Source organism: Phocoena phocoena, chromosome 8 (genome assembly GCF_963924675.1).
Source record: "Phocoena phocoena chromosome 8, mPhoPho1.1, whole genome shotgun sequence".
NCBI lineage: Eukaryota > Metazoa > Chordata > Mammalia > Artiodactyla > Phocoenidae > Phocoena > Phocoena phocoena.
This window is the reverse complement of record NC_089226.1, coordinates 63460227-63476961: the sequence shown is the minus strand read 5'-3', so window position 1 is coordinate 63476961 and position 16735 is coordinate 63460227. Positions and strand designations below refer to the sequence as shown.

At 47.8% G+C, this 16735-nt stretch overlaps 1 protein-coding gene across 4 annotated transcripts in view; it reads left to right on the top strand.

Annotated features, from left to right (window-relative positions):
* The window catches only part of TRIM66 (tripartite motif containing 66), a 46972-nt gene extending 30646 nt beyond the window's left edge, over positions 1 to 16326 (top strand). For 2 of the 4 annotated variants that reach the window (XM_065882020.1, XM_065882018.1), the window contains 10 exons: positions 9846 to 10367; positions 10528 to 10720; positions 12178 to 12238; positions 12690 to 12864; positions 13161 to 13450; positions 13867 to 13993; positions 14277 to 14351; positions 14746 to 14898; positions 15312 to 15530; positions 16267 to 16326. In XM_065882020.1, coding sequence (XP_065738092.1) covers positions 9846 to 10367; positions 10528 to 10720; positions 12178 to 12238; positions 12690 to 12864; positions 13161 to 13450; positions 13867 to 13993; positions 14277 to 14351; positions 14746 to 14898; positions 15312 to 15530; positions 16267 to 16326 — 1875 coding nt within the window. Of the gene's footprint in view, positions 1 to 9845; positions 10372 to 10527; positions 10721 to 12177; positions 12239 to 12689; positions 12865 to 13160; positions 13451 to 13866; positions 13994 to 14276; positions 14352 to 14745; positions 14899 to 15311; positions 15531 to 16266 lie in introns of all 4 variants that reach the window. The other 2 variants (XM_065882019.1, XM_065882017.1) reach the window with 2 other exon arrangements.
* The last annotated feature ends 409 nt before the right edge of the window (positions 16327 to 16735 follow it).

Genomic DNA, 16735 nt, shown 5'->3' with positions numbered 1-16735 from the left:
AGATGAGAGGAACCTGTGGCTCCAGGCACCACTCTGTGTGTTCCACAGGGACCTAGTCATGCTCGGAGCTGCTTTGTGTCACCACATGGAGGACTTCTGTTACAGCTGAGCAGCTGTGCACAGGTACCTAGGAGCTGGTACTAAATAAGCTGATGGTGAAAACAGATTGCTGCTGAAAATGAGAAGTGAAAGTTCTAGAATGGGTTTTCTAGCGGCTTGAGCTCTGCAGTCTCGGGAACATTTTATCCCACCACCTTCCCTGCCTCCAGCAGGATGTTTTTGTATGAACTTGGACATTTGTTTGGCACTAGCTGTTACCTAAGCTTCCTAATCTTGGTTCAGCCACTCTGAAGAAAGACAACTCTGCAACAGAACCCCTTTAAATCCCAAGTGAAACTGGAAGCCGTTCCGATGGCTTCATTTCAAACTTAACTAGTCAACTGCTGAAAAATACACACATTCCTTTCCTCAAAACACTCATGGAGTCAAGGCTGTACACGTCACAGAGAGCCCTATCTGAACCCCAGTTCACTTGCAAGAGGGACCTCTTTTCTGCTCATAATGTGGCCCCAGATCTTCAATAAAGGACTTTGAGGCCACCAAGATGCTGCTCAAGGCTTGAGAGGAGTCTTTGATGTATTTTCAGCAAATGATACAGAAGTAGTAGGCATTCCTGTGGTCCAGATTATTAAGAGTGATGCAGAAGAGTCAAGGATACTGACTCAGATGAATAGCGTTTATGCCATTATCAAAGCATTTTGATGCCTGAGCTCTTGATTTGATTCTTAAAACTCAGTGAGATTTACATTAACCTCTAGAGGAGGAAATTAAAGCCCAGAGATGGAAAATGATTTGCTTAAATACATACTCTAAATCTTGACATAAGTGAATACTAGGCATCCCGCCTTCACAGTCTCCAAATACACTACTATGGACCGGGTCGTGGGTTCTCAGCCTTAGCAACCTTCTTTTCCTCATAGTCTGCCACTGACAGCAGCGTTTCTCAGAATGTTCCCAGGGCCTGGTGTGGCTTTCTTAGGGCATAGCCTGTGTCCAGTTAACATGTGCAGAACTGTACAGAGATGTGCTCTGTCCAACAGAGCTAACACTCCCCAGGTCTGGCTCCCTGAATTTTGTACTCTCTAGGAAGCCTGTCTTCTTCATTCTGACCTGATTTTATTCACAGACCAAACCCAAGCTCTTTGTCTAGGTCTCTTGGTTCATGTGAAAACAGGTTCTTGTTCCTAGGCCTTAAATTTCCTTAACCCAGCCTGGGAAAAATACCTCTGGCCTAATTTTTCCTAGTCTCCAAAATTTGGGTTTTGACGATTCTACCCATTCTGGCTTTTACTTCAGATTTACTGGAATCCACTTATTCTTTTCCTCTTCCTTCCACCTCAGACTCTGGGATCCTCTTTGCTTTTTCCATCTTCTTGTATCATCAGGGCACTGGGCAGTCTTCATGTCTTCTCTCTTCACCAGCCATGATTGTTTTCCCATTTGACTTTGGTCAGTTAGCAGATATCAACATAGTTACATCTACAGCAATAGCCTCACTTCATACAAGAGTATTTTGTTGAGCTGGAGGGGCACTCACCATCAGCAAGAGCAACTTTCCTATGAAAAATCAACTTGTGAAACCACTTGCAAGAAAAGTTAGCTCCCCCCTCAGCTGTCCGATTCAGCTGTGTCAAGATCTCCTGCTGTTAAACCAGTCTACTTTATCTGAAGCTGTTGAAATTCTCAAATATCTCAAGGATTTAATTCACAATTCGATTTACCTCCATCCTTGTCTCCTTATCTGTTTCTTCAGCCAGGGTGAAGGCCTTCAGTATGTTTCCAAAACATGACACATTGGTCTCTTCTTCTACTGTACATTTACATGGTGATGAGTTTTTGACAAGTTTAACTTCTAGAACAAAAACCTGAAAGCAGAAGTGAGCAGGCAAAGCTTCAGAGCAGCTACAAGAACAGATGTCACAAACCTCACTCGTTATATTCTATATGCGACTATAAGCCTGATCTAGTCAGCATTCTTTTTTCTTTCTTTTTTTTTTGGCGGTTCGCGGGCCTCTCACTGTTGTGGCCTCTCCCGTTGCGGAGCACAGGCTCCAGACACACAGGCTCAGCGGCCATGGCTCACGGGCCCAGCCGCTCCGCGGCATGTGGGATCTTCCCGGACCGGGGCACGAACCTGCGCCCCCTGCATCGGCAGGCGGACTCTCAACCACTGCGCCACCAGGGAAGGGAAGCCCCTAGTCATCATTCTTGATCTAGCAAGCTTAGTTATATGGTTTTCTTTGGAAATTTTTAGTTTTCCTATATTATAGCAGTAAGCAGAGTAAAAGCAGGAAGGCAGAACTTCTATAATGGCAGCTAACAACAGGGGAGAAGACAAGAAACTTCACCTGGAAATGTGCCACGATGTGAAGTCATTCACTGAAAGGACAAGCTAAGCCCTACATTCCTAGAAGTTCCCTAAAGCACCAATGAACTGCAGAACACCCCAGCAATAGAGGTTCATCAAAGTTCTTTTACATCACTAAGAATTGGTCTCATTAGGCATCATGTGCTCTGTTTAGTAAGACAGGGTAGGGCGCAAAGCATTTGAAAAATACTCCCCTTCAAAAGAATATTTTAAAGCTAACTGCATTTTGTTATCGAAAGAGATATGTTTCAGATATCTGGAAAATTGACTTCTGTGGAACACCACCCTATCTGTGCCACTTTATCCTCAGCAATATTATCTTTCTGTAACAACCTGAAATTTGTATTAAACTCAGGGTATGTGCACCAAGTGTCTGTTTATTGACTTCTTAATCACATCATACTAGGGCACTAGCTTTCTACCTAATGGCACAAAATCAAGACCAGCCAGCGGATTTCTAAGGCTGGGCCCAGTCTTGGATTCCTTTATAAGCTTGGAAAATTTGGGTAATCACTCTGTGTCTCAATTTCCCTTCCTGTTAAAATGAAAGAACAATGTTTTCTCTGAATTTTGACAACATCTTGTGGCAGTCATTAGAATGGCAATATAGGCACATTGAACTCCAGAAAAAGATCTGGGTGGTGAGAATGGGGAGAGGAAAGGCAGCAGGTAACAGAGCACAGATCAACAGGATTAGATGGGTAAAGGACTACATAGGTGACTAGGAGAAGAGGTTGAAAGTCATACGATTCAGACAGGTCACAGGTCAGGCAGGTGGCAAACAGAGATAAAGAGACAGAGATAAAGAGATAAGAGACAAGGAGAACAAAGGGACAGGGACATACAATTTGGGAGGAGAGAAAATTAGGGGCACGTGAGCAGATACTAGGTCATGGAGGTAAGAGGGAGCTCCCTTCATATGTCAAAGATGAACTGAGCTGATGACCAGAGTATGTTTTTGGCATTTTGGACTTTTCTTCCTCCCTGAACTAGAAAATAATTTATTTTTACTTGCAAACCTCAAAATACTTATTTTCCCTCATGAAATCTGAAGGTTTTATATGTGAAGATGAAGTCAAGGTGCCAGTTAAGCTTGGCGGTGTCAGTGATTGCCCTATACAGACTTTCCAGCTGGCCATACGCTTTCACATTCTCTCATTTGACCTCTGAACAATCCTGGGTGTTGGAGAGGGCAGGTGGCATCATCTCCATTGACATATGAGCTCCTCCTGTGTGTGAGGCACCAAATGTCAGACAACTTGGTCACATTCCCAAGTCCTTCTCCAACCCTAGTATGTTCTCAAGAAGACTCTTCCTTACAGGCCCTAGAGACTCAGCCTGCTTTCCTGGCCCTGAAAGTTGGCCCTCCCCTTGCCCCTACTCACCTTGTAGCAGGGTAGGATGGAGGGTCTCAACTCCTCTCTTTCTTCCTGTACATGAAATAAGGACCTTTTGTTTTAGTATTTTGTAGCTCTTCACTCCAGAGAGCCAGATGAAGTATCAAAAATAACTAACACACAGCATAATGGGTTCCAGAAATGCCACTGTATTTGCATAGCCTATAGATATGGGACTGGGGCCGGCTTCCTCATAGCACTCTCTCTGAGTCCCTTCTCAGAATTTCCCTATAGATGTTTTTTCCAGGTTCTTGTTACTGTTACCAGAGCTTTCTTTACACCACTTACTGATAGCCTTGGCCTCCTTGAGATTGGCTGTAGATATGGACAGGAAAGAGACCAGTCTAGTCTTCAGTATCTTAGGACATGTTACCGACCTCATGCTGTCTGCTAGGTGTTGTCGGAGCAGGTCCAGCAGGCACAGCTCAAAATAAGCTGCAACAGAGTTTCTATAATTCTTCCATGGCTCAATCTGCATGCCCTCTCTTCTCTATCATTATATTAACTCACATTTCATGATGTGCAATAAGTGATCAGGAAAGGGGAGTCGGTATCATACAAATGTGATCTCTACCCCTAATCTGGAAAGTTTTGAGTTTGGGGATTTAATCTTGTACGTGTCTTGTGACATACAGCACCTGACTGTTATTACTCAGAATGGCCCCAGAGGGATTTTGGTGCTCTTAATGCTTGGCACCAAGGACCTCACTGAGAGTCATCTATGTAGATGAGATGACTGCATTAAATATACATGTCAGATAGGGAAAAGGTGAAAGAGTCCAGCTCAAAGGATTAGACAGTCATATATTACAAAAGGGAATACAATGATCATTGGTTATTCTTATCCAAAGATAAGGAAATACAGCATATTAGAGAGCTATGTTAGTGCATTACCAGGACAACAAGAGGACGCCAAGGGATGCAGGCCAGGGCATGTTTGAGATGGCCCTTGGCCTCTGGCCTCAGTCCCTTAAGCTGGGCTCTATGCCTACTTTATTCCATTTGGTTTGAGCATTCCCCCCCATTGCTTTTTCTCCTCACCTTTCTTTTTTTTTTTTTTTTTTTTCGGTATGCGGGCCTCTCACTGTTGTGGCCTCTCCCGTTGTGGAGCGCAGGCTCAGCGGCCATGGCTCACGGGCCCAGCTGCTCCACAGCATGTGGGATCTTCCCGGACCGGGGCACGAACCTGTGTCCCCTGCATCGGCAGGCGGACTCTCAACCACTGCGCCACCAGGGAAGCCCTCCTCACCTTTCTTATCTTGGGACTTAGACTATACAGCAAATTGAAGGCTTTTTATTGAAGACCATTGAAATACCAAGAAACATATAAAAAGCAAACTTTTCTTTGGAGAAATAAAGGGTATTTAACTCATCTACTTTTAAAACTAAAAATTAAGAATAGAAAATATAAGCTTTACTAAAGCAGTTAAACAAATAATAAGGGAAAAGCGTTGGGGGAGAAGAAAAAGAGATGAGAAGAAAGAAAAAGAGAGGAGAAGAAGAGAGAAAAGGTCAAGAGAGACAAAGGGCAGGTGAAGGAAGGACAAAGAGATGGAAGAACAGAATGTGGGAGAGATCAGGGAAGGGGGTGAGCACAGAGAGGGGCAGAGGCAAGCAGACCAGAATGAAGAGTGTGGCTTTGGTGCCAGAGATCTGGATTCTAAATCTATAAAAATCCTATGTCAAATATCGTACTTAGTGGTGAATAGTGAAAGGATCCCCCTGAGATGAGGAATGAGAGTAGGATGGCTACTGTCACTACTTCTGTTCAACCTCATACTGGAAGTCTTAGCTAGTGGAGTAAGGCAAGAAAACCAAATGTAAGCAAAGGGAGAAATAAAACTCAGTAGTCATAGGGGACATGATTTATATGCACAGAAAATCCCAAAGTGACTTTAGTAAGGTCCCTGGATGCAAGTTCATGAACACAAACAAAGAGAAATGGAGATTTATAAAATTATGTTTTCAATAGCATGAAAAACTGCAGATGCCCTTCTGAGCTTCATTTTTTCTCAGGTGTAAAATTAGGGCTACGACAATAATAACAATAATGGCAGCAGCAGCTGGGATTTACTGCGTACCTACTGCTAGACATTGCTCTAAATGTTTACATGGGTTGCTTCTTTTAACCTTCACAACCCTTTAATGTTTGTTGTGAGGATTAAGTGAGGAAGTATATGTAAAACACTTAGCAAATTGCCTTGTGTATAATAAATTCTCAATAAATTTTAGCTATATAAAAATAGGCAGGTACTTCCCTGGTGGCGCAGTGGTTGGGAGTCCGCCTGCCAATGCAGGGGACACAGGTTCCAGCCCTGGTCCCGGAGGACCACACATGCCACGGAGCAGCTGACCCTGTGCGCTACAACTACTGAGCCTGTGTTCTAGAGCCTGCACACCACAACTACTGAAGCCCACATGCCTAGAGCCCGTGCTCTGCAACAAGGGAAGCCACTGCATTGAGAAGCCCGCGCACCACAACAAAGAGTAGCCCCCACTCGCTGCAACTAGAGAAAGCCCGCGCGCAGCAACGAAGACCCAACACAGCCAAGAATAAATAAATAAATAAATAATTTAAAAAATAAGCATTATTTTAGAGAAACTTATAGACTTAGTTGTTAGTAGAACTAAGCTGCTATTCATTTGGCTTACAATTTGTGGAATAAACAGTCATGCATTATTGTTGTTTTAAAAAAATTGTGAATAGCTCATTTTTTTTTAACATCTTTATTGGAGTATAATTGCTTCACAATGGTGTGTTAGTTTCTGCTTTATAACAAAGTGAATCAGTTATCATATACACATGTTCCCATATCTCTTCCCTCTTGCATCTCCCTCCCTCCCACCCTCCCTATCCCACCCCTCTAGGTGGTCACAAAGCACCAAGCTGATCTCCCTGTGCTATGCGGCTGCTTCCCACTAGCTATCTACCTTATGTTTGGTAGTGTATATATGTCCATGCCTCTCTCTCGCTTTGTCACAGCTTACCCTTCCCCCTCCCCATATCCTCAAGTCCATGCTCTAGTAGGTCTGTGTCTTTATTCCCGTCTTACCCCCAGGTTCTTCATGACATTTTTTTTTTCTTAGATTCCATATATATGTGTTAGCATACGGTATTTGTCTTTCTCTTTCTGACTTACTTCACTCTGTATGACAGACTCTAGGTCCATCCACTTCACTACAAATAACCCAATTTTGTTTCTTTTTATGGCTGAGTAATATTCCATTGTATGTATGTGCCACATCTTCTTTATCCATTCATCTGATGATGGACACTTAGGTTGCTTCCATGTCCTGGCTGTGGTAAATAGAGCTGCAATGAACATGGTGGTACATGACTCTTTTTCAGTTATGGTTTTCTCAGGGTATATGCCCAGTAGTAGGATTGCCGGGTCATATGGTAGTTCTATTTTTAGTTTTTTAAGGAACCTCCATACTGTCCTCCATAGTGGCTGTACCAATTTACATTCCCACCAGCAGTGCAAGAGGGTTCCCTTTTCTCCACACCCTCTCCAGCATGTACTGTTTCTAGATTTTTTGATGATGGCCATTCTGACTGGTGTGAGATGATGCCTCATTGTAGTTTTGATTTGCATTTCTCTAATGATTAGTGATGTTGAGTATCCTTTCATGTGTTTGTTGGCAATCTGTATATCTTCTTTGGAGAAATGTCTGTTTAGGTCTTCTGCCCATTTTTGGATTGGATTGTTTGTTTTTTTGTTATTGAGCTGCATGAGCTGCTTGTAAATTTTGGAGATTAATCCTTTCTCAGTTGCTTCATTTGCAAATAGTTTCTCTCATTCTGAGGGTTGTCTTTTGGTCTTGTTTATGGTTTCCTTTGCTGTGCAAAAGCTTTGAAGTTTCATTAGGTCCCATTTGTTTATTTTTGTCTTTATTTCCATTTCTCTAGGAGGTGGGTCAAAAAGGATCTTGCTGTGATTTATGTCATAGAGTGTTCTGCCTATGTTTTCCTCTAAGAGTTTGATAGTGTCTGGCCTTACATTTAGGTCTTTAATCCATTTTGAGCTTAGTGAATAGCTCATTAATTCATTTATTCAGCCAAGCACTGCTCTTGCGTCTAGAAATACAGTGGATAAACAAAACAGACAAAGTCCACACTCTAATGGAGTTTACAGTTTAGTAGGAGAAATAGATATTAACCAAATGGTATCACCGATTGGGCTATGAGAATAAGGTCCAGGAGTTATGAGAGCATAAAAGGGGGGAGCTGGTCTGGGTTAGAGCGAAAATTCACGGGTGAGCTGAATTCAGAAGGTAAGTGGAACAGGGGCAGGGCTAGGAGAATGTTCCATGCAGAAGAAGCAGTCTGTCTGAAGAGAGAGGTTGCATGTTTCAGGAACTGAAAAATTGTCTGAGTGGCTGGAGTTCAGAGAATGAGGAGAGAGCTGTTGTATGGACTGTGGCTGCAAAGCAGGACAGGGAAGAGGTCATCAAGGCCTTAGGAGCCTTGTTGAGCATTTTCTCAGTGGAGCGCAGTACAGTTTTATGCAGAGGACTGATGTGCTCAGATTTGTGTTTTGAAACTATTTCTCCACTGAGGAGACCACTACTGTAGTCTGGAAAAATATGAATGTGTAACCCAGGCTAGGACACCAGCAGCAGAGAGGAATAGTGGGAATATTTGAGAGATGTTTAAGGGGTGGAATTGATGAGGTCTGGTATTAGCTTGGGTGAGGGAGGAAGGATGCTCCACTGTTGTCTTCCTCCTAGGATCCAGCTTGAAGAACTGGGTGACTAGGGTGACATTCACTGAGGTGAGGACAGTCTTTCTTCACTGTTAATTAGCTTTACTAACTTCATATGGAAACTTGAGAGGGTATTTGAAGTATTTCTTTTCCTGTGGAAATCTGAATGTCTTATTCATGGGAAAAAGAATGACAGGTTTATAACACTGATTTTGGAAACTTAGAGACATTTACTCCTTGTTTCCCCTTCGTTTTTCAAAAGATGTCAAATTATTATATCTTTTGTCTTAAAAAAAGGCAAGGATATCAAACGTTTAAATTCCTGAAGGTTGCATTTAGAACAGGTCTTCCCACCGTCTCCCCTCCATCAAATCTCTTTCTCCAACATGAAAGACTGAAATGGATTCAGTGCAGTATCTATGTCTTTAACTTCTTTTTATCAAGCTTTTAAGTCTCTTCTGCCTAGGTCACCAAGCAGTTAGAAACGAGAAAGGGATTATGGGAGTTGGAATATTATTGCCTCATCCAACGATTGTCCAGGTTGTCCATATTAAGATTTAGCTGCTCTGATGTTCTCTGCCTCTGGTTTAGAATGTCTTTGGCAGGTATAGCAGGGCTAGAAAAGACCTTCACATCTCTTGGTCAAAGTCTTCAATCTGATGCTGGTGGTGCTGGAGTTGATCTGAACAAGGCTGTGAGAAGGCTCTGGAGTTTGACCCAGGTTACCCAGGACTGACTGGGGCTCCCCAAGCCTTGGCACTATCTCAGACAATGTCTGCAGCAGATCAGGGTTTGAGCCTTCTGAACTTCCTCCCATTTTTATGTAGCAGAAACTATCCTGTAGGGCCCCCAGAAGGGAAGAGAGGCCACTAGTGCGGTAGTCAGAGGGGAATGTGAAGTGGGAGGGTAGTCCTACAGTCTGACCCTTTGCTTAGGTACTGGAAAGGGGGTGAAGGATGTGGCTGATAGTGTGTGTGTGTATGTGTGTGTACCACCCTCAGGTCAGGTGGTAGGCTGTCCCTCTCTCTCTCCCTCTCTTCGTCTGTCAGTCTCTCTCTCTCTCTCTCACACACACACACACACACGCATGCACACTAGTGTCCTCAGCCGTGCCTGCCTCTGTGTCATAGCCCACCAGCCCCCTTGGTGTAGGGCAATGGAAATAGGACTTCTTGTGCTGTCTGAGTTCCCTGCAGCTACGAGACTCTGAGGCAGAGTGAGATCTGAGCATGGAACTCTTGTGGGCTGCCTCTGTCCTCTCCCTCCCACCATCCTAGATAACAGCCTGACTGTCCCCTGTCTTCGCTCCTGCAGCACCCCACTTCTGTGAGCATCATGGGCTTTTCCAACACACTGGAGATGGAACTGTCATCTACTAGGCTGGCGAGGACCTTAGAGCCACAGATCCAGAGTGCGAGCAGCCTGACAGCTGCCCCACCCCAGGTGGTACCAAGCCTGCTGAGTGGCCCCTCACCAACCGTGTCCAGCCTGGTGGGCGGTCAGAACCAGGCTATGCCCAGCCTGACAGCCAGTCACCTGCCGACCATGCCCAGCCTGGTGTGTGGCACACCCCACTCCATGCCCAACCTGATGAGTGATCCCTCCCAGGCCATCACAAGCCTGGCAAGTGATCACTCTCAGACTGGGCCCAGCCTGATGTCTGGTCCCACCCACACTGTACCAAGCCTGGCAACTTGTCCTCTGCAGAGCGTGCCTCCGGCTTCTAACATGCAGTCGGAAACCGGATCCAGCTGCAGTCCTGGCTCTGGCCGAACTGCAGGGAGCCTGTGCCCTGGGGATGGGGCTGACCCCTCCCTGGGGAATGCCTTGTGTAAGGTAGGTCTTGGGGAAATGCCATTCAACTTCCTCTGCTCATCGCTGGGCAAAAGGGTGGCCCCTGAAGGCTTTATTCTGGCCTTAGCTTAACAGCTCTGTGACCACCGACAGGAAAAACGTCTGATTTCTTTGATTCTTGTTGGCCTTTCACTTTTGAAAGATGGAAAGTGAGGATTCTACCCGCTTCACTGACTCTCTGGGACAAGGCCCCACAGCCCCTGGTCCGGACACTACCAAGGATTTGGCTATCCCCTCAGAACTGGAGGAGCCAATTAACCTCTCTGTGAAAAAACCTGCACTGGTCCCAGTGGTCAACAAATCCGTGGCCCTGCAGCAGTACCGGAGCCCAAAAGGTGAGACTCAGCAGCCTGTCTTTCGTGCTGACCACACACTTGAGCAGATGGGCTCAGCACTGCCGTGAGACAGAGGTCAGCAGAGCTGCTCTGAGCCTGAGGGAGCAGTGTTTCTCTCGGGCTAAATTCACTTCTCCCCCCAGAACTGACTTACTGATGTCTGTTCTGTTTCCCTCACTGTGGCCATGACTGATCCAGGCATGGCCAGAAATCAGCCTCCTTGTAAAATTCCCCATGCAGAATTTCGGGGGTCTGGGTTATAGGTAAGGGGAAGCAGGAAGAGCACATTCCAGAAGGGCTAGCCTTGGCAAAATATTTTCGGGGAAAGAGCATGTCTGACTTTGGAGTGTGATAGATCTAAGTTAGCAGACCTGCTCTATCTCTTTATGTTTGAACCTGGGCAAGATACCTAACCTTTCTGAGTTAGTTTCTTTCTCTGTAAATGGGGCTAATCATAGCTACTTCATAGGCTGTTGGGACAAATAACTACAGTGAAATCATTTGATGACTTACTCTGTAGTAACAAGAATTTGCCTTGCACCTGGCATTAATGTAGATTTGTGCCTCACAGTAAAGGGAATTTGGACTGGTGGAGGTTGGCTCTGATTCTCTTCTGAGCTACCCACACCCCTTCTCAAATGCGGCTAGGCTAAGGCTCCTTCCTTCTGGAGAAAGTGAGGGAGTTGGGAAGTTAGCAACTGCCTAGTGAGCATTGGGGGCCTTCTCATTTCAGTGTATGATTCATAAATGTTTAGTGTGTAATGATCAGTCTATTTCCTACATACTTAATAGATGAAAATGAAACAATCTTTCTATTTTTTTCCTCACACTGGTTCTTCTTAACTACACAATAATGTAACCCCAAATTTTAAGCACTTAAATTTTTGAACCCTGCTGGCCCATGGAAAGTGCTCAGGACAGTGCCTGGTGCTGAGTGGGCGCTCAGTAAATGCTAGTGTCCTCCTCTTTCCCCACACTGCTCCCTGCCCATCTGCACAGACTGCACTTCTCAGGGGAGGGTTCCTGGGAGCCTCTTGCCCCTGGAGGGTGAGCTGGATTCTCAGGCTGTGCTGAAATCCCAGCACTTGGCTGGAAAGGCAGGGGTTGGACAGAATGACTCCTTAGAGCAGGTGACACCAGTGTATGTATGGGGAACAAGTGGTTCCTGAGCTCATTTTGAAGGTGAGAAGCTGGCCCCTTGGCACCTGACCGAGCCCTCACCCCCAGGCAGCCTCTGAGTGTTACCTGTGTTTATCTTTTTAAAAGAAAGTGGCCTTCCCCCCCCACCCCCGCTCAGGAAGGGGAGATATGGTAGGATTGTCAGCACTATGAGTGATTACAGTGTTGGTAACAATGGTGTGACAGGTGTGTGGCCAAAGCATGAGTAGAGATATGAGTAGAAGGTGTGGGTGACAGGGTGTGTTATCATAAGTGTATATGTTTGTCTTTTGCCTTAGAGTGTGAGAATTTTGAACAAGGAGCCCTAGGCCTGGGTACAAAAGGGAACCAGAGCATCAGGTAACAGACGCTGGGCCCACGCTCCCTCTCTCACCCTCCAACCTCATGTCCTGGGAGGTTGGCACAGGAAGTGAGCATCCTTGATGACTTAACTAGAAGCAGACGTTTGCCTGCAGCTGTCTTCTTCAACCCCCAGACCCTGGGGTCGGGTGTGTGGTTGGGCGTCTGGGATGGTTGTGGGAGGATGTCCTGGCTCCTGCGCCGTGAGGCATACAGTCTGTGTGCAGTCCTCCCTCTTCGGGGACCCCCCTTCTTTGATCAAAGGGCTCCCAGAGGTTGACAGGACCCGGCCAGGCAGAGCTGGTAGCAGGGTGGAATAGGGGCCTGTAGACGGTTGGACTGAGGAGATCTTGAGCAGCAATTCAGTTGTGGGATCATGGATGAGCCTGACTTAGGGGTTGGGGCCAGAGGAGGTTCCCACCGAGACCCAGGGATGTCGTTCTTGCCCTAGACCCTTCAATAGTGAGCCCAAGATTCCCTATGTGCGACTGGAGCGGCTCAAGATCTGTGCTGCCTCCTCAGGAGAGATGCCTGTGTTCAAGCTGAAGCCACAGAAGAATGAGCAGGATGGGAGCTTCCTGCTGATCATTGAATGTGGCACTGAGTCCTCCAGCATGTCCATTAAGGTACCACTTTTCTCTGCCTTCTCCTTGAACCTTGGCCCAGCCTAGGAGCCTCTCTTTCCTCTCTGCTACTGGGAGAATTCTGGCTCTGGCATTGTTCTGAGTCTCTGAATGGGGCTGTAGCTTGGCCAGACCTTGTACCCTGCTACAAGTGGTCTGTGAGCTGTCCTGGTGTTCCTGGGGCTTGGCTGTCTTCGGGTCCTGGAATGAGTCGGTGCCCAGGGCTTGTCGTCTTTCCTCTCCCTCCCTCCACAACTTGGTGCCGTGCCCTGACTGCTCAGACTCACTTCTTCCCCAAGGTCAGCCAGGACCACCTGTCTGATGCCATCCAGGCCCCAAACCTGGGGGGTAGAAAGGTCACTGTCACACCTCTGGCTGGGCAGCGGCCACCAGAAGTGGAGAGTGCATCTCCTGAAGAACACAGGCTCATTCCTCGAACCCCTGGAGCCAAGAAGGGACCCCCAGTACCAATAGAGAATGAGGATTTCTGTGCTGTGTGCCTCAACGGGGGAGAGTTGCTGTGCTGTGACCGCTGCCCCAAAGTGTACCACCTTTCCTGCCACTTGCCAGCCTTGCTCAGCTTCCCAGGGTGAGTCATGCCAACCGCAGGCCAGGCCCACAGAGCTCCCTCAGGTGGGCTTCCTCCCCTCTCTGGGCCTGCATGAATTACAGGTCTGTGACTTCGTGGCGCTATAGCTGTGTGTCTTCTGCACACAGACAGGTGGATGCTTCCCTTCCTCCTCTGTTCCCAGCTTCCTCCTGTCCAGATTTGTCCCTCTACCCCTCTCCCAGCCCCTTGCTAACTCCTAGTTTTCTGGATTCACTAAATCCTGAGTTACTAAATTTCTTTCAAGCTTGTGGCTAGGAAGCCGTTCTCTACAGGGCAGGGCTAGGGACTCAGTTTCTCATGTCACCACCCCCCAAGCTTGTCTTGGGGTAGTGGGACAAGGGAGGGGGCTCTGGGCGATGTGCTGAGGGCTAACTTGGCCTCACTTGCCTCTTCAGGGGAGATTGGGTGTGTACCTTGTGCCGCAGCCTGACCCAGCCTGAGATGGAGTACGACTGCGAGAACGCCCGCTATAACCAGCCTGGAGTGCGGGCCCCTCCTGGCCTGAGCGCGTATGACCAGAAGGTAGGGAGGGGTCTCTGGGGCAGCCTGCCTGTGCCCATGGGAGCTGAGTCTTTTCTGAGGGGGTGAGAGGCCTCTCTGGATACCTCTCTTTTGGGCTATGCCTATGGGGGTTCACTACAATTTTCCTTCTGCCAGCTGTTTTCCTCTGGCCTGGGAGGCTGAACTGTGCCTTAGTATAGCGACTCGTACCCTGTGGGACAGAGCCATCAGGGTCGCTATCGTTAGTCCTTACTGAGGTAGGCCCAGAACGAGGTAACACGGTTGCCAACTCTGCTTTCTGCAGAAGTGTGAGAAGCTGGTACTGTCCTTGTGCTGCAACAGCCTCAGCCTGCCCTTCCACGAGCCTGTCAGCCCGCTGGTAAGGAAAGCCTCACTGCTTCTGCCGGCTACTGGACTTGCTGCTCAGAGCGCCCTCGGCCTGGAGCAGATCATGGCGGTGCCCAGGGTGGGCTCAGAGCGTGGCCACTGGAAGCAGGAGTAATTTGTGCATGGCGTAGGGGACCCGGGGGCCGTGGCCACTACAGCCCCTCAACCAACAGCTGCTGCTGCGTCAGACCTGACTTGACATGTAAACCACTCCTCCTTTTCCCTCTCTCTTTGTCTTTTCCCTCCACGCGTTTCTTCTTGCTGCCTTTGTCTTATGTTCTATTATTTCCATTCCAACTCATTCTCTATCTCTCCTTCCTTCTTATCCTTCGCTTTTCCCTCTACTTCTCTCTTCCTATTTGCTTCCCCTTCTCTCCTCCCGCAAGGCCCGGCATTACTACCAGATTATCAAGAGACCCATGGACCTGTCAATCATCCGGAGGAAGCTGCAAAAGAAGGACCCAGCTCACTACACCACCCCGGAGGAGGTGGTATCAGACGTCCGCCTCATGTTCTGGAACTGTGCTAAGTTCAATTATGTATGTCTTCCCTGTTTTCCCTCTCCCCTATTTCCAGTGACCCCAAGACTGTCATGGCTGGACAGAAGTGTCTGGTTCAGGCCTGGGCTGCCAGGAGGAGCTGGGAGCAGACCTCCTGGGGCCTACTGCAGTGAATGTTTATAAGCTCTTTCCCACATCTGGGCCTCAGCGTGGACTCAGGAGGAATATGGGGGCTGCTAGTGACTGGCCATCTGTGGGTAACTGTCAGGGTCACGTCTGCTTTAAGAGCTGATATTAAACTGGTTATCCTGGGCCCTGAGGAGAAAATGTAAAGTTCCAGACATCCCGGAGACCCAGCCAGGCTTTGCGCTCTCTGTATAGCTCTTGAGGGGCCTGGAAGAGATGGGCTGGTGGAAGGGGGCCAGACCATCACTGCTCTCCTCCCCCTTCAGCCCGACTCAGAGGTTGCAGAGGCAGGCCGTTGCCTGGAAGTGTTCTTTGAGGGCTGGTTGAAGGAGATCTACCCGGAGAAGCGGTTTGCTCAGCCAAGGCAGGAGGACTCAGACTCTGAAGAGGTGTCTAGTGAGAGTGGGTATTCCACTCCCCAGGGCTTTCCATGGCCCCACTGCATGCAGGAGGGCATCCAGCCCAAGAGGCGGCGGCGACATATGGTAAGGAGGTGCCGCCAGCTGGCAGGCAGGTGGGTGGGTGGTTGGGCTGGCAGGGGGGCACCCACGCAGCATGTACAGAGTAACCTGAAGTGATGCTGCTCGGGTGGTACGAGAGAGTGGTGACAGTGAGCCCTCACTTCCAACCCCTTAGCCTCAGACAAAGGCAAGGCAGTGCAGGGCTCATCAGCTCCAAGGACCACTGAGGCTCAGAACCCTGAGACGTGGGTGTACCTGGCCAGGGTCACCCAGAAAATTAGCAGCAGGACCAGGCCTCCTGACTCCCAGCTCAGTGCTGGTTCCTCCACACTGATGCCCATAAGAAGAGAAAGACCTGGTCTCAGTGCCTGATCTCAACTTGGGTTTGAGGGAAAGGGAGAGTCTTTTCAGCCCCTTGGTGTAGAGAAGGAAGGAGAGGTTCTGCTTGCAGGAAAGACATCTAATCTGACCTTTTGTCTGGTCTCACCTGTGCAGACCTGAAACATCAATTCAGTGCTATTTAATTCTGCTGAAATGTATTGCCTGCCCACCGTGTGCCAGGATCTGACTAGCCATCCCCGGTGGTTTGCAGCTCTTGGTACACAGTGTTTAGTGGCTTCAGTGAGTTTTGCTGTTGCATTCCTGGGGTGGAATAAAACACTTTGGCTCTGGGGAATCCCAGTCTGGACAGTTGGCCTTTTCACATTGATAAACCCTACACGGGGCCATTCTGATGCCAAATATTTTTTTCTTCTTTCAGGAGAATGAAAGAGCAAAACGAGTGTCGTTCCGCCTGGCCAACAGCATCTCCCAGGTGTGAGGGCTGGAAGGAGACCAAGTACTCCGGCAGCTGGCGCCCCGTCCTGTTGACCACTCCTCCCCACCTTTCAGCTCATTCTCTTTGGATTGTGGATGTGAGACAAGTCTTGTTGAGCTTGTAGTGCCCTTCTTTGCCGTTTGCATCTTACAGCATTTATTTGGGAGCCATAGTGCATCCACTACAGAGAGTAAACAGCAAAGAGGGGGGTGTTCCCTATTACCAGAACGATCAGTTGTGTAGGGTCCACTTGACAAGACCAAGCCCAGTTAGGCTCGGAAGGACCAAACTTCCTTGGTGAATTCTTTCTGCTGAGGAAGGCCGACATTTCTCACCTTTCAGTGTGTAGGGCTCAGGAGCAATGTATATATCTGAACTCCTTCTGGGCCCAGAAGAGGGTAAAAGAAGGGAG